The sequence below is a fragment of the Glandiceps talaboti genome, chromosome 1, assembly GCF_964340395.1.
Source record: "Glandiceps talaboti chromosome 1, keGlaTala1.1, whole genome shotgun sequence".
Lineage (NCBI taxonomy): Eukaryota > Metazoa > Hemichordata > Enteropneusta > Spengelidae > Glandiceps > Glandiceps talaboti.
This window is the reverse complement of record NC_135549.1, coordinates 27625344-27649668: the sequence shown is the minus strand read 5'-3', so window position 1 is coordinate 27649668 and position 24325 is coordinate 27625344. Positions and strand designations below refer to the sequence as shown.

The 24325-nt window shown below is 37.9% G+C and overlaps 1 protein-coding gene across 1 annotated transcript; it reads left to right on the top strand.

Moving 5' to 3' along the window:
- The first annotated feature begins 10784 nt into the window (after positions 1-10784).
- Positions 10785-21931, top strand: LOC144438217 (acetylcholinesterase-like). Its single transcript, XM_078127261.1, has 8 exons — positions 10785-11187; positions 12127-12286; positions 13359-13436; positions 13685-13803; positions 15348-15521; positions 18988-19634; positions 20039-20211; positions 21677-21931. Exons 1-8 carry the CDS (start codon positions 10825-10827, stop codon positions 21733-21735), a joined length of 1773 nt encoding a protein of 590 aa, XP_077983387.1. The 5' UTR covers positions 10785-10824; the 3' UTR covers positions 21736-21931.
- Positions 21932-24325: the final 2394 nt, after the last annotated feature.

The window sequence follows — 24325 nt, the reverse complement described above, 5'->3', positions numbered from 1 at the left end:
TAATTGATCAACAGACCACCTTCATGTTGGCTTGTTCTAGAACAAAAGTGCGCAATTTTGTCACTAACAATAATCTGTATATTTTTAAAGGTGACATACATTCAACGCAGGAATATCGAGCAAATATCTTAATAATAGTCTCGCTATTGAACAGAACTCACTGTGCTGTCTTTTTTTTTCAGTAATAGTATCAAGCAATTTTTGTGCGATTGTGTATATATGTCTTACTAAAATGAAGAGGAAATTACAGAATTTATTTCCTACACTTCGGCTCTAAAGGTCTATTGACAGATCATGTCCAGACAACCGTGCTGCACTTTTTTACATAGATATATGCCCAAATTACAATTTTTCGTTTTAAATAGACGGAAACAGTTCTTGCGATTTTTTTTTCTTTTCGCACAAAGACAATGCAGACAATTCCTCCAAATGGAAAAGTGATACATCTTTGGGAATATAAACGACACTTTAAAATGAACATAATGTTTGAAAAGTTCAACTCACCGTTAACAAGAACTTTGTGACAAGATACTTCAGCAGTTTATGTATCGTGATAATCATAGGTGTTAATGATGCGAGTTCAATATAAAGTTTGATTCCATCGTGGTCCTTACACGCCCATATTCTCTTTGTATTCAACACACACGTATTGAAAGTATTACCTTCATGAAAACATCAATCCACGACACCACTCAGAGATCACTCCAAGTTTACTCCGTTGATTCAACTTTTATGATAGTATCTACCTGTCCATCAAATAATGAAGACCCTTTCTTGTGCCAAACAGGCGCCAAATGGCGTAAAACGGTCGCGTATCCCCCCCACTTTTTTATACGTGTGATACTGTGATGCGACGTACCTCGGTGTGGTTAGACATCGAAAACATATCGTGTTACTAATACCAAAATGGCGGAAACGAAATCAAATATGATAACGAGAAGATATTACCGTTTTCATTTTTGTCGATCTACACTCTAGTCCATATTCAAGTGCAGTTTGAATGCAAACAAATATTGGAATAATTTATAACGCACTTTGCAGGTTTTGGGCGAGAATCTGGTAATGCAACTTCCGTTCCGTAAAAGCTACACCACACCTTTAATATTTTTGGTTTGATCACAAGCTGTTATCAGGAAGGAAAATGTTGCAAATCATGGTGGTTGTGTAGTAGTCGCGTATTTATGCCATTTTGCGAGTTAAGCATCTCTCAACATTGTAATGACCTAAAACGCTTCGAATTCTTAAATGTTCACTTTACAAACTAGCAGAATTAAAAAAAAATTCTACTGCCAACTGTAAACAGAAGAAACACAGCTACTACTGCAAAACAATGTCTAACAGAAGGCGAGTCCACTGTCTATAATTCAACCTAAAATTCTTTTGTTTACTATACTCAATATTTCTAACGAATCACCCTGAAAAAAGAAAATGTTACCAGATAAAACAGCACCATTACCGCATTGACAACCTGTTGGTGATTACCACTGCTTCGTTGCATCTTGGCCTATAGAAATCTAGTCTTGTATGCAACTAAAGTACACTGATCAATGACGATGCGGTAACTTTTTATATGAGGGACAAATTAAGTGGATTTTATACGTACCAGATGGAGCCATGAACCCCAAACATTCTTGGTCTTGATTTGTAGAATCGTTCTACCTATATATATGTATTGATAGTACGACCGCATGTTTGAACATCAAGGACCGGTGTCTTTCACAGAAAATGACGCGTGATGAATGGCTGATGTTCTGGCACGGAGCAAAATGGCTGTCTAACAACCGCTCCAATCTGAACTCACTCCGCAATGTATGTAGTAACCGAGGACCCGTGGTTCTACAAGGTAACACAGCGGCACTGCAATGTGTTTTGTTCTTCAAAATTTTCTTCTGAAAGGTCGGTCTTTCTAATCACATATACTACTCTATTGTGGGTTGGTTTCTGAGAGTGCTTTTTAGCCGGCAGTGTGAACGAGGGAGAAGTAACAAGACAGAGGTAACGATAGCCACAGGGTAAATAGAATTCAAACATTTGCTAGTCTGTTTTTGTCCAGCACAAAGTGAAGTTTTGCGGGGTACCTTTGATGACGTTTTGCTGAGGATGCCCGACAAACCCCGTGACAAGGAGGAGGTACACATAACACATGATTGTAATTCAAGTGTGAAACATTGAAGATTTCCCACGTCATACGTTTACCCATTACAAGATGGCTGACGCGGAAATTGCTATTTGAACTCGGGTTCAAAGTTATCTAACTAAATATTATACCAGACAGATACAAATATACTCTACCTATACATCTGATATTTAGAATAAATTCGGATTTTTTAGAAAACATTTTAATAAAACGTTTGAAATCAGTGTTGAGTAAGTTGATAAAACCATCACTGGATGCAAAAAATAGAGAGAATCAATTTAATATTGAGGTGCATTCAGTGTATGTGTGTGTGGTAGGGGGAGCACTAAACAATACAACACCCGCCCATTTTCAATATAAGAACTATTTCGCCAATAAAGGATAAATTCTTATTAAGTAAACCATACAGATGGAAACAACTAAAATTGAAAAAAAAAATCGGACTAATATTGACAAAATTAGACACGGGAAACAAGTTACGTACTAATTATTATACTGGGTCAAGGTCAATAATTTGCATACACTAAATATTAACAAGAAAAATATACTAGATTATTTTAAGGATAGCATCCACTTACCTATTTAAATGTTTGCTCATGTTAGTAAATCATAGAATTATGCATATTGAAAATCAATTTTACTACAAATTGGTAATTAGAATTTTAAATGCTAGAAATAATGATTTTCGCAGCTGTTCAAAAATCGTTTTGGTCTGTTTTGGATTGCGACAAAGCAATTCGAATTTTAAATATGCAAATTAGATGAGCTAGCGGTAATGACGTCACTCTTCATCTTGTATTTGGCGCCAACCTGTCGTCAACACATTATGTAAAAATGTTGGGTTGATTTATTAAGCACTACCGTTGTTATGTGCAATATGGAAGACTAAAATGTTGAACATAATATAAACATTGTGGAATTGAAAAAGAAATAGACCACGAGAAATATATAAACTTTTCTGTGCAAACCGAACTACGTGGTAGACAATTCTGAGCGTCAAACATTCCGTGCTGTTTTATCCTTCATCAATATGAAAGTTGAAAAACTACATTTGATGTTAAATTGCCAAACTGAGACAAGTACCTACAAGTTCATATTTCCGTTACATGGCATGACATTGAGACGTTAATTCTATGTTTTTCATTATGATGGGTCGCTCGGTTAAAATTTAAAAAAAAAAAATAAGTGTAGGGGTACATTTTGGTGATACTTTCAATTCATAATCACACTTTAATACTCTGAATGACTTAGAAATGACAATGAGAGTAAGAAGGAAACTTTGAACAATTTATTTTTAATTTCAGGATAAACAACCATATTTTGTCAGATACGTCGCTTACGGGGTTGCCATCAAACAATCATTGACGTCGAGATACCGAATTTTTTCTAATCCTGCCGTAGAAGCGTCAAAAAATGTCACCGTATTGAAGAAATTTAGAGTCGGTCAGGTCATGAGAAATGTTACAACTGTACATCTCAAAGAGAGAGAGAGAGAGAGAGAGAGAGAGAGAGAGAGAGAGAGAGAGAGAGAGAGAGAGAGAGAGAGAGAGAGAGAGAGAGAGAGAGAGAGAGAGAGAGAGAGAGAGAGAGAGAGAGAGAGAGAGAGAGAGAGAGAGAGAGAGAGAGATTACTCCGGCTCGCAAGACTGGGTGATAACTATAAAACTATAGCACTCAGTACTTGCCTTTGTTTAGCACTTTGATTGAATTTGTGGTTATTTTCCTATTTAGTGTGTCATTAGCCCTGCATGGAATCATGTGTTACACCCAATACCACGACATTACTGTTGTGGAGTTAGATTCTACACCAAACGACTCCCTCTTACTCCTGCAGGGTCACTATAACTAAGAGTACTGAACAGTCAACAAACACAGACAAGTCACAGAGACGAAAAAAAACGTAGATTTTTGATATTATCTACATATTAATGCAAATGTGTAATTTCATACACTTACAAAAACCTACTGTGTCAATAATATCAAAATGGCGGGAAACGAAATTTAATATCTCAATGAGCAGATATGAACGTTTTCACTTTCACAAATTCCTGTTTATATCCAGGTCCATTCACAGTTGAAAATGTTTCCATTTTGAAGCCCGTCTGCCCCTCTCCGCCTGATCCTAAATTATGCCCTTCGGTTTTGCGAATCTATCGCTGTGGAATAGAAACGTGACTTCACGGCTTTTGTCGATCACAAAACGAGATCAGACGGGGCAAATGTACACGTCATGATAACTAATTAGTAGCGTATATTCTTGAATATTTTACGTGTGTTTAAAACGGTTACCGCACAAATTTTGGCATAATGGGTTCAAAAATAAAGGCACCGCATCAAATTAGCGCAGCAGCAGAAATCTAGCTACTTTCTAGAAAATCCAAGCATGTATAAAGCATCGAATGGGAAGTATAAACATCGGAAGAACAGCCATGGGTGCATACACGTACATCCATGGTACATCTAACTGTACATGTATAAAATGGTGTCTGAAGGACGGAGAACACTTCAATTTTTCGAGTTTATGCAACATTTGACCTGGTTATATTTTTTTGGCAAAGATTGTCGTACATTCTGAGTTCGGAAGCTAAACTTGTAAAACTGACGTTGTTAGCCGAAGCAGCACCAAAACAACCTGTTGGTGACTACCATTGTTCCGTTCATTAAATTAGGTATCAATAAAGTTAGCAATCTCCGCAATTCAACAGATCGGTGATAATGTGTTAACGATAAACACAGACACCACCTTGCTTCTTTGCACGGGGAAAAGAAAAGATGTTTGTACGTACCATATACAGCTAAAAAGTGGAATAATTCTTGAGGGAATTTGTGAAACCTTCCATATATCACTCGTAAATTCGCCTGTGCAGGTTTTGACGACAAGTTGTAAAACAGGGGAACAGTGGCGACGCATGCATACAACATACAGACATGATGCAAAATGGCTGTCTGTCTGTTTTCCCACCGCTTAAATCTTGACTCACCCACAATGAAACCGACGCTTTACCTGGAAGAAAAAGGGGCTACAGGGGCAGCATGTTTTGTTCGGCAAATGTTTCTTCTAAAATGTCGGCCTGTCTCATCACATATATGCTATTGTGGGGTCGTTTAGAAAGTGTTTGGTGTTTAGCCAGTGGTGCAAGCCAAAGAGTCCACCGAACACAATGCACCACAATGGTCGACAATTGACGTCTTTTCAGGTCCTATCAGGTGACAAAATGCGAGGACTTTGTTACTGTGAAATGCCCTGTGTGCGAGAGTGGCACAGGCTAATAATCCCTTTGGGCCAGGATTAAATCATTCCATTTCAATGTCGACCTTTTAACAAAACTTTTCCCAGGACAAAGTGGTTGGGTCAGACTACTTATTTGGTGGGTCAAATCAGACATAAAATGACTGGGAAAACTGGTACTTGTATTTCCTGAATTTCGATCGTTCTGACGTCCATCTTTTCACAAAAAGGTCAAAGTTTGATTCTGTAGAGTAGGAGCCACGGCAATTGTGACGTCACGTAATAACCCCCCCCCCCCATTCCCATGGTAATAAGAATAGTTCATCTCTAATTGGCAGGGGGTGTCCAAAACTTTCACGAGTCAAAACTTGTTGCTCTCCTGCACGGGGGAGGGGGGATACTAGTATTTATTTTAAACGACTTCAAAGGACGAACTTAACCAGATATTTGCCAGCTGCGACTTAGAACAACTGTGACACAAAACACGAACACATAAACCATTCCGCACACACAGACACAGACACACATACAATCAAGCTGATATTGCCACCATATTACCCCCAACCCCAACGCATCTTACTATGGAACAGTCCTCTTTAGTTTTGTCAGTTGTTCAGCTATTAAATCATAACTAAATAGCATTTCCCTTAAAGCATTATCCCAAGACATTCAATCTATGATTTTCTTGAAACACGTTAAGGCCTGTTCGATTACATCAAAGCTATGGTTGCTAGGCTTAACGTTTTCGGTTTGGGATAATCTCTGAAAAAACCCCACAATACGAGTAAATGGGCTAAGGCAAGTTAGGGGGCTAGGGGGAACGCTGTGTAAGTCCCGGCACTAACCGTCTCCAGATTTCTTATTCAACACCAAAGAAAGGATGAGATTGAAGTGTCCAAACATTACAAAACTACGTGCCTTCGAAAGCGACTCTCAGACATTTGTTGAGATGCGTAACTTAGGATTTTTTTGCGGATTAATTAAGTCGTGTCATCAATTCGAGCCTCGTTCACCATAGTTACGCATCTCAACAAATCTCAAATTTCACCATCGCTAAAATAAAGACCTCCTTACAGCAACGCTCGAGCTCGCGAGAATGATCAAATTTCGGATTGGTTTTTTTTTGTTCGGACACGTTTGTTCACATCGTTGATGAAGTAACGGAAAAAAAATCGTGGTGAAGACATTGTGAAGTTCATTATCGAGGCAATTCAGTATTATTACTGTTCTAGTCATTCTATGCTCTTAGCAGCATATAAAAAAACTGCGTACTTTGATATATTGTCTAGATTTTATTCGTTACCTCCAGAAACATGAGGGTGAATGTGTGATGTATTGTCCGACAGAAGACGGTAACGATGTTGTTGTTAACCTTACTGGACGTTCAAACATAGTTCCTCTATAGAGGGGATGTACAGCTAAAATGATGTTGGCTTCATGTTTCACACATGTAACATGGCATTTAATACACACCCTCAGACAACTACCAATGCAAAAGGAACAATTATATAGGTGCCGTGCACAGTATGGATGTAGAAATAGTCAAGTTGAAATGTTGATTATCAGATAAAGAGATAAACATTTGCAGCCATTATAATAAAGTCACCAAGTCCATGTGTTTGCATTAGAAGCCTGTTTTTATTGCACTGTGAAAGAATATCATTTTGTTACCACATTTCAAACAGGGAACAACTCACAACCAGACCACCCACATACATACATACGTATGTACGTACGTAGGTACATGTACGTATGATACGTAAGTACATGCATACGTACATGCATACGTACATGCATACATTACACAGAGTTCGCAAATTATAATCCCAATGGCAGCAGATGTGCCTAGGTTTCAGCAATTCAAATAACAAAGCCTAAGTTAAATAGTTTATCAATACAAATCCATAATTATGAGGACATTTGAAATACTGGTACATTTGTATAAAGCCAAGACCACAGTACTATTTCATGGAATTTATGTACCATGGTGCTGCTTGCAAAATACGTGAGTGCGTTAGTACCAGTGTGTGAACTTAAGGGGAAATGACTACTGGTCATAAGGACCGACATGTAGCAAATGCTGCTGGTCCTTAAGGAAAACTGCTGGTCCATATTCAATGCAGTTCACATTCACGACCTGTATCTACACCCCCCCCCCAATTACAGATTAAATGATTTTTAACTTTAATATGATACAACATATCTTTAGATACTAGTATACTAAAGTGAAAGACAGTACAACGAATTGTTTACTATCCACTATTATTTCATCAATCTGTTCTTACAATTGAAAATTTCCACTCACAGAATCAAAAAATACAACTTGGAAGTAAACTTGGCAGTAAATTTTGGATTCGCAACCAAGTAATTTTTGACTCTGTGAGGAGAGATTTTCATTTGTAACTATGAACCCAGAGACTATGAATATTCATTCTCGATTAATCTGTTCCTATAGACTATAGTGGCCTGAGACTGAATGTATTCATTCCATCATAGAAATACAGATCCATAGATTGTAGATAATATGGGTGAATGAATGAATCAATAAATCTACATTATCTGCAATCTCTAAGAGCTCACAGTCCTCTCCTTACTCTCTGTACGATTCACTAAATTCTGAATCACATAATCCAAAGTCAGATTCATCGTCTGTGTCAACAACTGATGTAGCTTTCCCACCCTTGGCAAACTTAGACCATAAATTCATCACAAATTCATCATAGCCGAAAGTTTTGTCGCATAACTATCCCTCTTGAAAACTGTGTATTCGCTTTATTTCAATTTCCATCCACACAGTGACACGGAGTGGTTTCGTCTTCCTTCAGTCTTTACAAATATGTACTGAAGCCCCCCCCCCCATGAAGCCCTACCCGTACACCCTACCGTGGTGTATTGAGTATCGTCTCTGACTGTTTGTGTAGGAATCTGACCATGATGAAGAGAACTATGGCTAATCATGTCTTACAGTGCGAGTTTTTTTGACGTGGGAGCGTGATGTGTTGACTGTACTGTCCTGTGTCATCCACTATGTACCTGTGTTTGGCATGATGCAGTATTTTTCCAGATACAACAATGGCAACAAAAATGCAACATTTCTAAGTTTATACGTTGATTACAACATAACAGGACATACATTATCATATGCATCAAATTGAAAGCAATCAGACTACGCATTTCTTTTACTGTTTTTACAAAAAAAACCCTATCGTACTGGAGATATCTCACGAAGTGTACCTGCCTTCTTTATTAGTTAAAACGCCGTTTTCAGAGTAGTTTATATGTTTTCCGTCAGTTTGTTTTGATCATGGCCACACACATGGGGATCTCTGGTAAATTGATCGGGAAACCCGCTAACATTTACCAGCTTTAATACCAGCCTGTAAAAACATTGTCTGTTTCGTCTTCTTCTTGGGAAGCTCATTGTAGCCTTCTAAATATCGCCACATACATATAAATACAACGTGGAACTGTCTCAAACACGTTAAAAGTTTCATACACTATGTAAAATAGACGCATGCGCTGAATGCGTAAATGTGTCTGAATGTCTAAGACGTTCTGATTAGTCAAGACACAAATAATTCGGGGGGGGGTAGCCAATCATGTGTTTGCTAACATAATTTCACAAAGTAAATGCTGTATGCTACGTCATATGTAGACATGATACATGTATCAATATTGACAACAACACATAGCAAGCTAGCTCTGTGTTGCTTGACTTAAACGAGATGTTGAGAGTAAAATAGTTCAGTTAGTTAGAACACAAAATGATTGTATTTCTCTTCAAACAGACATTAATAATGTCTACAAATGGTGTAATACATGGAAATTGAAGCTCAATGTGGGGAAGTGTAATGTAATTACATTTAGTAACAAAAAGAAAGTGATTACATACAATTACAGTATTGCTGATGGTCCCCTTGTTCGTGTTCATAGTATCAAAGATCTTGGTATTCTACTTTCTTCACATATGTCTTTTAGCACCCATATTGATAGTATTGTCAGGAAAGTTTTTAGAATGATGGGTTTTATCAAACGTACATGTGCCAATTTTTCCAACATTTCTACATTAAGATCTTTATATGTGACCCATGTTAGAAGCCATCTTGAGTACTGCAGTGTAATTTGGTCACCATGGCAAGTAACTCAAATTGATAAAATCGAACGTGTACAGCAGAAATTTATTAATTTTTTATGTTTTAAATCAAATGTGCAATATACTTCAACAGATTACGATTCACTATGTGCTAGGTTTAAGCTTCCCCCACTGGTGAGGAGGCGAAAGTTTTTAGATGCTATTTTTGTTTACAAACTGGTCAATTCATGCTATAATTGTCCATCCATTTTGTACAAGGTTTGTTTTAATGTACAGAGCAGACAGCTACGTAATAACCATATCTTTCGCATCAGTGCCTCCAGAGTAAATCTGAGAAAATATTCCCCAATTTTAAGATGTTTAACCACTTGTAATGACGTTCTTAAAGCAAATCCAAACATAGATTTATTTAGTCCTGTTTCCGCCTTTCGGCGTGTGCTTCAGGCTGCGTGTTTTTAATAATTTTTCCTGTTTTGTTGTTTTTATTTCTGTGTTTGCCTTTTATGTCATGTCACTTCTTTCTGTTATTGCTACCCCTTGTTTTATCTTTTTAGTGCTTGTTTTTCCTTATTTGTTTCTAAAGGTGCCTGTAAATGGGCGTTATGCCCATTGGTTTACCTGAATAAATAAATAAAAATAAATAAAAAATAAATAAAAATAGGTAACACAAGATCAGATTCATGTACGTGAAATTGGGTCTATCTTTGAATAAATGTTTGTAATTCTGAAAAACTGTCGGTCCGAACGGAAATCTGTTGGTCTCGGGCCGAAGGACCGGCGTTAATTTCGCACGCTGGTTAGTACGTATCCCATATATATGTGTGGGTAAATGTATGTATGTATGTATGTATGTATGTATGTATGTATGTATGTATGTATGTATGTATGTATGTATGTGCGTACGTGTGTATGTATGTATGTATGTATGTATGTATGTATGTATGTACATGTATGTATGTACATGTATGTATGTATGTATGTACGTCTGTCTGTCTGTCTGTCTGTCTGTCTGTCTGTCGGTCTGTCTGTCTGTCTGTCTGCTTGCCTGCCTGGCTGTGTGTTATGGCAATATAGCGACAGCACCAACAAGCCTTAGCAATTGGTATAACATAATAAAGTAACACATTGAAAAATATCCCATTGAAGCAAGTTATAGACTGTTTCGCCGTCTACATTCATGACCTCAGAAGCACTCTGTGTACAGTGCACGTGTTTACTGTGACCTTACTTGTGAATAATGAGATAAGGGGTGTGTAGTACGTGTACACATTGCACAAGTGAGTCAAAATTCGTCCTTTTGACCCATTGATTTGTTGCAACTGCTTCCACCGTATAATTTCCCGCAGGTATTAAATTCGGCCCCACTATGATTTCCACTTCGTTGATTGTAACCATATACGTATTCTTCACTACCACATGTACTGTCAATGCTGGAGACCCAACTGTCGAAATCAGCACAGGTAAACTAGTCGGTTCAACTGTACAGTTCACCCACGGGGACACCCTACACACAGTCCACGTCTACAAAGGGATACCGTACGCTGAACCCCCGATAGGTGACTTAAGATTTCAACCACCTGTACCAAAATCACCATGGAGTGGCGAGTACGATGCTTCGTACTTCAGGAATATATGCATGCAGTTCGAGGTACCGTTATTTCCATTAGAAGCGGACTTTACTATGGGGGAAGACTGTCTTCATCTCAACGTGTTTGCCCCACAACCTAGGGTATGTATTCATTTAAACATTGCTTGCTTGTACAATGTGCTTTAATCTGCCTACTTTCCAAAGTTGACCGACTACCTTGCTAATTAAACCACGTGACCGCACAATGACTAATAATAAGACTAATAGTATTCTAACTATAGAAAACAGCTGGAAGCTAAAGTTCAAAGTTCAAGATATTTGCATATTGATCCATATTAAAAACTCAAGTTTTCAAGCACAAAATGTAAGCTCAGTTATTTCGCTTACAACTTCTTTTTGTATAGACAATAATTCTAAATCTAAAAATACCAGACGCTCTTGATCTGACCCGATCTGACCTGACTTTACACTTTAACATAAAGTGCTTGTTTTTTTCAAATCTTGCTGCCCATCATTTAATTTGATAAAAACGACGTTTCCTTTATGTGTTGTTTGAGTCGTCAGCAGTTCAGAGGTTCATCATAATGTCATTAGTATTCTAGAAATATACAATTTATTATACTGTATTATTGTCCGATCTGACGGTCGTCTGCTTCTGGCTCATCGATTTAGCCGGGGACTTTTTTTCGTAAATTTTTGTGCCAGGAATCGATCCCTGCTAGAGCTACTTGTTGTCATACACATAAATACGCACAAATACGCATAAGTACGCACAAATACGCATAAGTATGCACAAGCACACATAAGTACAGTACACATCACACGCGATTCTGCAGATTTCCACCCAGGTTTTAGGACTACACGACAGGGTTATGTTGCACACTCACTGTAACACGACTCGGTAGGACTTGTCAAAGCTTATACAAGGTCTATAGTTTACGATATTTTAGTTACATATTTGGGAAGAGGTTCTCGAAATGATAAAATATTTTGTGCTCAGCCCCCCCCCCCCCCACGCCTCCCCGCGCCCTAAATTCTACTCGTTCCCTAAAACAAGGACCGGTTCTCTATACTTGACAGCCAACAAAAGCAGCCGTCATGGTTTGGATTCACGGCGGGGGATTCGTCACTGGGACATCTACATCGATTACAAATGACGGCACACCATTGGCTGGTATAAATGACGTCATTGTTGTAACTATTAACTACCGACTTGGAGTATTTGGATTCCTGTCCACGGGTAATTGTATTTCCGCTTAGAATCTCATACCGTAACATTTACATTCTGACATTTTGCGCATCAAAATCTCACACCGTATGACGTTTTATATTCTGACGACACTTTCCTCATCAAAATCTCACACTGTAACTTTGACATTTTAATGAGATTTCCGCTTGTCTCATACTGTAACTTGTACATACTGAAATTTTGCGCATCAAAATCTCACATCGTAACTTTTACATTCTGACGACACTTTCCTCATCAAAATCTCACACCGTAACTTTACATTCTGACGACACTTTCCTCATCAAAATCTCACACCGTAACTTTACATTCTGACGACACTTTCCTCATCAAAATCTCACACTGTAACTTTTACATTTTAACGAGATTTCCGCTTGTCTCATACTGTAACTTGTACATACTGAAATTTTGCGCATCAAAATCTCACATCGTATAACTTTTACATTCTGACGACACTTTCCTCATCAAAATCTCACACCGTAACTTTACATTCTGACGACACTTTCCTCATCAAAATCTCACACCGTAACTTTACATTCTGACGACACTTTCCTCATCAAAATCTCACACTGTAACTTTTACATTTTAACGAGATTTCCGCTTGTCTCATACTGTAACTTGTACATACTGAAATTTTGCGCATCAAAATCTCACATCGTAACTTTTACATTCTGACGACACTTTCCTCATCAAAATCTCACACCGTAACTTTACATTCTGACGACACTTTCCTCATCAAAATCTCACACCGTAACTTTACATTCTGACGACACTTTCCTCATCAAAATCTCACACCGTAACTTTACATTCTGACGACACTTTCCTCATCAAAATCTCACACCGTAACTTTACATTCTGACGACACTTTCCTCATCAAAATCTCACACCGAAACTTTACATTCTGACGACACTTTCCTCATCAAAATCTCACACCGTAACTTTTACATTCTGACGACACTTTCCTCATCAAAATCTCACACCGTAACTTTTATCTTCTGACGACGCTTTTGTTCTCTAAATCTCAGTCCGTTATTTGTCCGATACGAAAATTCTGTTTACTAACTAGGCGACTCTGTTTCTACTGGTAATTATGGCCTACTTGATCAAGTTCTGGCGTTACAATGGGTGAAAGAAAACATCGGAGGTAAGACTAGCTTTAAAAGTGGTATATATGTCATCATTGCAACAGGCCATTGTTTAGGTCAGTGTAGAAGAGCGCCCACAGCGACGACTATTTCAGTCTGACACCAAATCCTTCAGAAATACATTTGACCATATATTTAAAAGGTTTCATGAATGTTGTCGCAAATATTGTCTCATTAACTAGTGAATTGTGAACATCTTTTAAAGAACCCAATAATTTTTGTTTGTCTGTGATGTTTTTATTGACAGCTTTCGGTGGTGATGCTGATCGTGTAACAATATTTGGTGAGAGTGCCGGATCATTCAGTGTTCAATTCCACATATTATCGACGTTATCGTCAGGACTGTTCCATAGAGCTATAATGCAGGTAAGCACAGGAGTAAAATAGAATGTGCAAAAACAGTAGCTGAGAGGGATCAATGCAAACTATATTAGCCTATCCCAATTGATAGGGTTAAACCTGCACTAGCTGCAACTGGGACATTTGTATCACCAATTAAATTACCAAACATATATATTCACTAAAAAAATTGATCTATTATATTTACTTATAAAAAGGCCGTCATTTATCTGTTAGTGTAGTGACAAGTTTAAATTTTGAACGAAAGCTATGTTTTGAATTTGTTTCGATAGATGATAAAACTGTAGAAGTTATAATCAGAGTAAATATTCACTGAAAATTATTAAAAATACGGTTCCTATTAATTAGACACTGTTCATGTTAATCAGAGGTCGACATTATTTATATAAGCAGGACAGAAAAAGGTAGAAATTGTGATCACCGTTGAGGGCGCTGATTTTAGGTTGCGGACCGAAACAACATTTCGATTTGATTTATCGTGTATACAACTACAAAAATACGTTTATCTACAGATGATGTAATACTATTCACGGTGTACGATATTACGAGTAATTTATTGTACCTAACAAAACAATTAATAAAAAATACACGTTCCCGTTGCAGCAAGTGCATAGATGTCTATGTCCATCGAAGGGAGGAAAGAGAGTGGGGGGGGGGGCATGCATGGATAATTCTGCTTCAAATTCTACTGTAGTTTCCTCCAATCAGTTATATGTGGAAATATAAGTGACCTAAGGGGTCTTATAAGCCTAAAAACCCAACTATTTTCTGTCTGAATGACGAAAAGTGTTGGATAATCATCCTTAAAGTGGCACAAAGTGAGCTCATACTCAAGTAAAAATATTTTACATAAAAATTCAATTAAACTATTCTAGTGTCACGTGATGTTAAAGCCTTCTATGTCATCACAAAATGTCTTGTAGCATTGTTAGAACAATTGATTGCATAGTAGCGATTTCTTCGACGTATGATAAAATACGTCATTGGTTCCTTTATAATAAGTTACATCGTAATACCAGGTTTGAGTTTAATGGGTGAAGTATGCTTCAGTAAGTCGAATACTACTTCAAGTACCTTTTAAGATATGCAGCACAAATTAAGGCCAAAATTGTATGAACTCGGTTTGTGCTCCTTTAAGTAAGCATAATTTATGAAAAACCTGGAACAGAAATCATAACGGTATTTTGAACGTTTTTACTCACATATTGAGCACCGCACGTATGAACGCGTGTTGTCATGACGTTGAACGAGACTAAGGCATTGTATTTCCACATATTATTCGTTCAAACGAGTTCAACTTGGCGTGGGTCAGGTATGAATTGCGATGTACAAATCGCTTTGTTTATTGGCATCTCTCATTGATGTATATAATATCTCATAGAAACACAATACAGTCAGCATTTAAAGAAAGGAGAATTGGCCACCCCACCCAATCTTTCTCCAAAAACGACAAGCCAACTAAAACCAACAAAATTCTGCGCTCGCCAGACATACGACAACCATTTGCCAAATAAGAAAGTGGACGTATAAAGTAATGTTACCTTTTTTAGAGTGGTTCTGCAGTTGCAGATGTTGCTCTCAATAGAGATGAAGAATTTGAAAAAGTTAAAGCTCACGCTATCGGACAAGCAGTTGGATGTAAGAAAGACAACTCTGAAGAACTTCTTGAATGTCTGATGCAAGTACCAGCTGAGGATTTTATAGAACCCCAAGACTTATCAAAGGTAATGTAAGTCATGTCAATTATGTTCAACTCAGAATGTCTACACGTCAGTGTCAGGTGCGGTCGACGAATGTTCTTATAAAATATGTTCTCACGCAATTTTTCAGTGGGAGGGCAATATTTTTCGATCAGTAGCGGAAGGGGGAGCAAACAAGGGTGAATTGAGGTGGGGAAGTCCTGATTTTGATACAGTGGGGGGGGGGGGGAGTGAAATATTCATGATGGTGTCTGTAAGGTAATGCACATTGTGTACGCCAAAATGAACTGCTGCTATAGTCACGGAAGGCACAGACTTTTTTCCTGGTGGGAATGGGTAAATCATTCACATGTTAGGTGGGCAGTGGGCTGGCGGGCAAGTTGAAACCCAGTGAAAGGGAGAGAGGGCACATATCCCTCACTACCGGTGGGAGGCCACATAAGAACAGCTAAACATCCGCCCCACAATTGTTTTTTTTTTTTTTTTTTTTTTTGGGGGGGTTATTATATCAAAAATATCATTTTTGGCCCCACAAATCCGCACTTGCAGTGTCAACAAGATAATGCGTGCACGAAAATATTTTTGTATGTAAAATCAGTGTGATATCGTTTATTACTATAGAAACGTTTCACTTCGCAATTCACAAATATGATTATGACTTATGCGATTTTGTATGCATTTAAGAAAACATATACCAGCACATGTAAATGTCTATGTGTCACAAAAAAACCCGAAAAGTGACCAAAAATCGTCAAATCAGTGACGATTATTTTCCCGGTATCACAAAATGATCGTTTTCTGTAACTTTTCAGTACGTATATCTTTCATTTTGGTAATCTCACACTTGTATAGTGTCCCACATGCAAAGAATACATGTAAACGTAGCTGGAATGCTCATTAGCTCCGAAGATAAAATGACGTACACGGGTTATGATTAACGCACAAGCAGTTCAATTTTTTTTCACTCTGTCTTAAGTTGGTCAACGATCCTCATCAGTCGGCGATCCTCAATGACAAATTCCATACAGCTGACCACTAGGTGACGGTATGATGATCAACCGATTGCATGATGTTAGGGCGTTCGATACCCCGTCTCTGTTGATCTTGGGATTGCCGCGTGTTGATAGCCTCCCTGATCTTTCTCTGGAAATCAATCGATAGGAACTGGGTATCGAATTACCTAACATCTACTAACTGCTCATCATACCGCCACCTAGTGGTCAGTTGTAACTATGGAATTGGTCATTCTGCTGAGGATCGTTGACCAAGACAGATCGACAACTCACTGCTATAAGAAACTTTGAACTGCTTAATAGACCATTACCCGTCTCGCGGGAGACGCCATTGAGTGCATAGCAACCACATTCGGGTGGTCAAGCTGAAGTGTCAACCGCTTAGCAACACCATTGTTCTCGACGTCACTTACAGTGCAATACGTATGATCATGGAAGTATACTTCCATGGTATGATAGATCAAGGGAAGCAAACTTTTAAAGTATGGTTGTAAAAACGATGTGCGTATGTGAAATTCATAACTAGCCGTCAGACGTGACGGTGATTTTTGGCCGTCTGGGCGCAGATGAAGAGCGGTTGAGATTGACAGTTTCAACATGAACTTGAAAATATTACTAGAGTTGGATCCACTCGACGATCGCAGGCCCTATGGTTGAAAACTTGCATGTCAGGTCGCGAATATTGTATTCCTATTTTTAAACAACGTCTAAAATTTGATACAATGTCATAACTTTTCCATAGACTTTTTATACGTCGCGTAGCGTCGTCTAAAAACCAACACAACAACGTGTACGCGATCACTTTACTGTATAACGTGCTGTTAATAGTTGGCAATGATGTAATTCTTAGTCCGTAATTCGTCAGCTAAATTCGTCAGGGTCCGCTAAAAACTTTGAAATCGGTTGAGAATTTTTTTCGCTGTCTTTGATTTTATCATATACATTTATAAATGAGCTATATATATGCATTTAAAATTAAAATTTAGAGATACTATGTCGTTTTATTTTACGAATTTGGACTATGAGTTCTACAACATGTTCATCGAACTCAAGTATAAACATGGCTGACACGTACACGTGTTTCACGCATCGCCGGTGATTCCCAATTCTAGTTCCTGACGATTGTATTCCGATTTTACTCTAAGTTATCTTCATACAGTACTAGTCTAGTTCATGACGACCGTATTCCGATTTTACTCTACGTTATTAAGGTAGGGTAAAATTGGAATACGGTCATTGGGAACTAGACTGGTAGATATTGTTGTATGAAGATAACATGTGGTAAAATCGGAATACGATTGTCAGGAACTGACTATGATTTCCCGATCTGTGACGATAATTAAGAACTTTTCAATTCTGAACTCTAGGACCGAAACGGGACATTGGCACTCTAAAAATGTGTAAGACTTTTAGCTTTCGTCCGTATTTGTCAACAGCGTAAATGTCAACGGTTCATAAGGGCTTACGGCTGGTGGATGTGTAGTAGTACTACGCCACACTTCATGTGCATTGCATTCTAATATACTTATATTGAATATTGGTGACGGGAAATGTTTCCACCATGTACATGTGTACTAATAATCAAAACTACTCGATTTTGCTTGTCATTAATTACCATTTCTCAAGATTGAAATATTATAGCCATCTAGTATGCTGCATAAGTTTGGCACTGACAACGTATTCCCAGAAATGACAGTCAGTTCGGAAATATAATGACAGTGTGACACTGGCGTATTTTTCTTTTAACTTGATGTTGACACGCTATATTTTCGCAACATGCTCTTTAGTTCGTGTACTTTCAATTTTTCAATGTCTTCCATGATGACTTAGGATTGTAGATGGTCACAAACGGTAGTATTTTTTTCAGACTAATGCATTGACTTTCATATGAACAACATGGCCACTCCGCAAAGCTTGACCTCCGTAGCAACCGTTGCTAGGTTATTTGCATATCTCGCGAGATCTGCCGCGAGACGGAAAATACTCTATTAGTTACAACCCATGTAAATCACGTGTACATGTAGTTGATTTTTCATATTCTTTCGAATATTTCTGAAGGGAAGATCGGAGTTATAAATGTGACGCATTTCAGGGATGCAGAAAAGTTATGGAAACATGACAGTATGCAGCGGGCTGTCGAGTTGGCACCTAAAAACTACACTACTGGCAACCAATTTGGGCGAACTAAACAAAACACGTTTCCAGGTTGTTGGAGCACATACGGTAGTGGAAATTTTAGCAGACGGTGGGTGTTTGCCGAGATGTATGTACTTGATAATTTAATGACCACGTGCATATCATCTCGGCAAACATCCACCGTCCGCTAAAATTTCCACTGCTGTAAGTACGTGCTCCAACACTCTTCGAAAGTGTATTCTTTAGACAAAAATCACAATTTCTCATGGATTAGAAGTACATTGTATAATAATTCAATAAGTGAATATTAAGATTGTTTTAAATTAATTTGTGTATTTCAGGGAATTATGAATGAAATCACTGGCAAGCCTGTATTGTTCATACCAAGAATTGACGGCCATTTCCTCAAAGAGGACCCCCTTGACAGTCTCTCAGCGAAATCTTTCAACAAAGTAGACACCATTATGGGAACGACTGCTGATGAAGGTATGGTCATGCTTGTTATGTTTTTCCCGCAAGCAGTAGATGACAGTGAAATTATTGTCAACAAGACCACATTCGACGCTATATTTCCAATGGCAGTGCCAAACCCTGCCAAGAAGTACCCACAAATCGTGGATGCAGCCAAGATGTTGTACACGAACTGGGAAGAAGCCGATTCGGTACAAGCCAATTACGCGGAATCATACAATCGCATAATCACAGACCAAATGTTCGTATGTCCCACTGACATATCAGCCCGTGTGCATTATGAAGCTGGTTTGAATGTGTATCTTTATCAGTTGGATCACCATCCGTCCACTTCGGTTTATCCTGCGTCATGGACAAAGACCGGCCATGGAGAAGATCTAGCGATGTTGTTCGGTTTCCACCTTGTATTTCAAATTCGTCAGCAAGAAATCATAGGTAAAAACTGGACCTTTACCGCTCAAGAAGCTGACATGTCGTTGAAAGTCATGAAGTATTTCACCAACTTTGCTAAAACTGGGTAAGCTCGAATAAGTTTTCTAGTATTTTGTCTGTCTGTCTGTCTGTCTGTCTGTCTGTCTGTCTGTCTGTCTGTCTGTCTGTCTGTCTGTCTGTCTGTCTGTCTGTCTGTCTGTCTCTGTCTGTCCTTGCATATCTGCTGTTATATTTTAAGAAACATCTAGTAAACTATGACTGATGAGATGAAATCACATGTCTATGCGAGATTAACACCAACCTGTCTGTATGTCGTGGGTCTGTGTTCGGATTTAAAATTAAATTAATTAAACCTGGTGAAGAAATGGCTCAACGGAAGTACTAACACAGCTAGCTACAGTCACTATATTTTGTGTGGTTGCACTGAAAAAGCATAGTTCACGAGATAGTTTTATACAACAATGTTTAAATTGCACAATTTATCAACAGGAGCCCAAACATGAATGAAGATGGCACCTCTACTGACATTGAGTGGCCTAAATTCACCGTTCCAGAGCTGCAATACAAAGAACTATCGCCATCCATGCCTACTAAGAGAGCCTTGAAAGCCAGGGAATGTGCATTCTGGAATCAACTTGTTCCTGACTTGATCAAGTCATTAGGTCTGTTGATCTCAATCATATCACTTTGTGTGGATAATTCATTCTTACTAACTGACCCTGTGGAATTAAGTATATACTGGCAAGACAAACTGCTTGCTTAGTTTCAATTTAATAATTATAATTTTTTTAGTTCAGTTTATACCATAGGGAGAAGCGGACATTGTCTTAATGGTGATTTGATTTTGATTTTGATTTGATTTGATTTGATTTGATTTTGATTTTGATTTTGATTTTGATTTTGATTTTGATTTTGATTTTGATTTGATTTTTGTTGTGGCTTATTTTAACTGTCGTGTTTCATTACCGGGATAGTCTTTCTTCCGGAGGGCTTAATATTTAATTCTCTTTATTGACCGCATAAAGACATTATTACTTCAGATTCAATTCCCTTTATCGAATTGAAAATATTTCTTATAAGGTATGAGTTGTAATGATCACAGTTTACCTAACATCTTATCTTCTGTGAGATTATCACAGCTAATAAACATCCAATCACATACAGATTAGGTACGATAATTACTAGTCTATCTGCTAGACCTCGGATGTTCTTCCAATAGAATACGACACACGCCCGAACATCGCTATCGAGGATGGAACATCCGATGTTCGGGCAAGCCCTCACAGCGAACTTCGTTCGCTTATAGTATCGAAAGAAAGCCCGAACGTCTAGCAGCAAGACTAGATAATTACATGCATTACACCACAGACAAGTTACTTGTCTGTGATTACATCTAATCAGTATGCGATTTCATGTTTATTTGCTATTTCGATACAGAAAAATCTGTTTTATTCAACCACAAAAAAAATGAAATCAAATCAAATCAGGTCATCATTAACACAAACATATGCTCGCTTCGTCGTGTGCTTATACATTGTTAGAGGAGTTAGAGTCAACAAATTTATGCTGTTTACCACGCGATGATTATTGATTGAAATTTAAATTTCGAAATACTTTTGCCGTCTCACCGACTCTGTGTGTGTGTGTGTGTGTGTGTGTGTGCGTGTGTGTGTGTGTGTGTCACGCCGTCTCCCACCCTTTCTTTCAATCTCCCCTTTTGTCTGTCTCTTTCTCTCTTTATCCCTACCTGTCTGTCATTCTGTCTGTCTGTCTGTCTGTCTGTCTGTCTGTCTGTCTGTCTGTCTGTCTGTCTGTCTGTCTGTCTGTATGTATGTATGTATGTATGTATGTATGTATGCATGTATGTATGTATGTATGTATGTATGTATGTATGTATGTATGTATGTATGTATGTATGTATGATACATGTATGTATGTATGTATGTATGTATGTCTGTCTATCTGTCTGTCTGTCTGTCTGTCTGTCTGTCTGTCTGTCTGTCTGTCTGTCTGTCTGCCAAGTTTAGTTTTATAGATGGATACAATTCAGAACACAATACTGAAATAAATAACTTACTTTCACATATTTGTACTGAACACATCTGTTCATCTAATCATATCTTGTAGATGCTGTAAAGGCCGAATGTGAAGAGAAAACAGAGGCGTCCACGCATGACGAATTGTAATCAATATTGGTGACTCAGACTCCGATAAAATGCTACCAATTCTAAGAATCACACAAACTTTTAATTTTATTCAAAAATGGGCAACGTTTATGTATCAATCCTTTATTGTAGTTTTTCCTCCCAAATTTATAAGATCATCGCAATTGCAAAATTAGACTGACGTGTCTTATTTGATATACGTTAGGGTACGAGAACTGAATAACCCCCCCCCCCCTCAAAGTTTTGTGACGCTATGGATATCTCAAGTGACGTCGTGCAGTGTCACATGACGTGCAACGAAACAACTCAAAGACTGTTATAAGGAAGGCTACAAAGGACTTCAATGGCTTTTCTTGAAATGTTGATACTATCCTGGAAATAATACTTAAAGGGACACGGTCTGCAACATTGTGACTGTTTGAGGTTACTGATACTTCATATTCTAATACTTAGGTTATTCTATCTAGCAGAAATGCTAACACGTTTTTAACAAGTTACAGAACTCTCATAATATATACAGTGTATACGATATGAAAGTGGCATTCTGACGTAATATTTTGGTTACCAAAAATTCGGAAAATGTAACAAACCTGGATACCAACTCCTTTGTGTACACCTGTTATACTGCGCTGGCGTCGATTTGCTCCTATACAAATGTTAGTGTCTGCCGAACAATGTCAACACACTTTCAAAATTGATACTCCAGTAGCTAAATGTCTGTCTGTCTGTCTGTCTGTCTGTCTGTCTGTCTGTCTGTCTGTCTGTCTGTCTGTCTGTCTGTCTGTCTGTCTGTCTGTCTGTCTGTCTGTCCGTCCGTCCGTCCGTCCGTCCGTCCGTCCGTCCGTCCGTCCGTCCGTCCGTCCGTCCGTCCGTCCGTCCGTCCGTCCGTCTGTCTGTCTGTCTGTCTGTCTGTCTGTCTGTATGTGTATCTGCTACACATCTTCCTTGTAGTAATGGAAAGAACAGATTAGATTTTGTTTAACATCCTATGAATAGTAATGTGTCATTTACATAACTAATTATTTTCGATAATTAGGCAATGTCTTAAGTGTGCAATCTTCATCAAATTACATATGATTTAGTACATCAACGAGAACAAAGCGAACGAGTTCTATAAAACTGGTTGATGTAGCTTTTAGTTTTGGTGAGTCATTTGCATAATTAATTATTTGGGGTAATTAGGTGATTTTAAAATTTCATATAATTTGTTACAGACAATAATATTAGTATCGAATATTAGATTTTAGGTCTAAGTTTGATTTTAGACGATATCATCCGATAAAACCCGTTGTCGTGGTCCGGGCGATGTAATGCGCGACGTCTAATGTTAGAATCTAATACTAGATTTTAGCCTGAGAAGTTAGATTTTAGAAGATATTATCCGATAAAAATTTGGTGTCGGGGTCCAGGTGATGAGTGACGTCTAATATTAGATTATAAACTCTATAGAATGTGGCATCACAGTTCAATATTAGACATTAGACGATATTATCCGATAATGTATATACTGTATGTGAAATGTCGCGATTACGTTTGCCCTTGAAATCACTGATTATCAAGGCGATTGTTATATTATAACATTATAGTGAAAAAAATAATCAACTGAAAGTTTGTGTCACAATGTGACTAACTTTCACTTTGTATCCAAATACTTTCACGGACATAAACATACTTATAATAGCGTAACTGAACCTTCATTAGAGTAAACCCGGTTGTTGGTTTTGTATATCAGTGTATGTCAGTAATTTCAGACCCTTTCAGACAATAATTTCCAAGCCTTACAAGACAACACCAACATGTAAAAAACAACTATATAGGGTTGAAATACTTTTGAAATATACTTTGATAGCATCTTGACAGTAAGAGGGGAAGAGCTTGAGACTGGGATATGTCCACCTCATGCGGGGGGTCTGAGGGGGTCTCCCTCTAGAAGCCCTGGAGGATTTTTACTCTTATAGCCAATATTTACGCTATTTAGACCCTTCAAGCAATAACTTAATCCATGCTTTACAAGACAGCAAGTATCACTATTCTTTATAACTTACACTAAGGGTTGAAATAAGATTTGGAGATTAAGGCAATTTTAGACTATCTTGGCAAACATTTCACATCTTGAATAGACAATATCATCTCAAATTAGAATAGGGTGAAAATATTTAAGAAAAGTTTAATACCATTATGACAGTAAAAAGGTTTTTGGTGCATCTGATTGTTGGTTGAATGCATGAGTGACCTCTGGGGGTGAGGAAGTCCTTGGGGTTTTCCCCCTGGCAGATATGGAGTTTTTTGCTTGAGGTACTAAGGCAATGTTTAGGTTATTCATAACCTTTGAGGTAATATTTCTAAGCTTCGAAAAGCTAACGTAAATGTACGTTTTAAATGAGTTTCCTATATCACATAAAATAGACATGTAACATTAGTATAGGGGCATTAATATATGTATAATAAAGTCACCGGTATGTTAGAGAACTTTAGGTGGTCATACCTACTGTATAATAGAAAATGAATCTGATGAGATGTGGTGATTTGTAGTGTCAATAACATGACGAGTAGAACAATTTAGATTAACTTCATTTATAAACTATCTATGAAAATTGCCATTACGAAACCT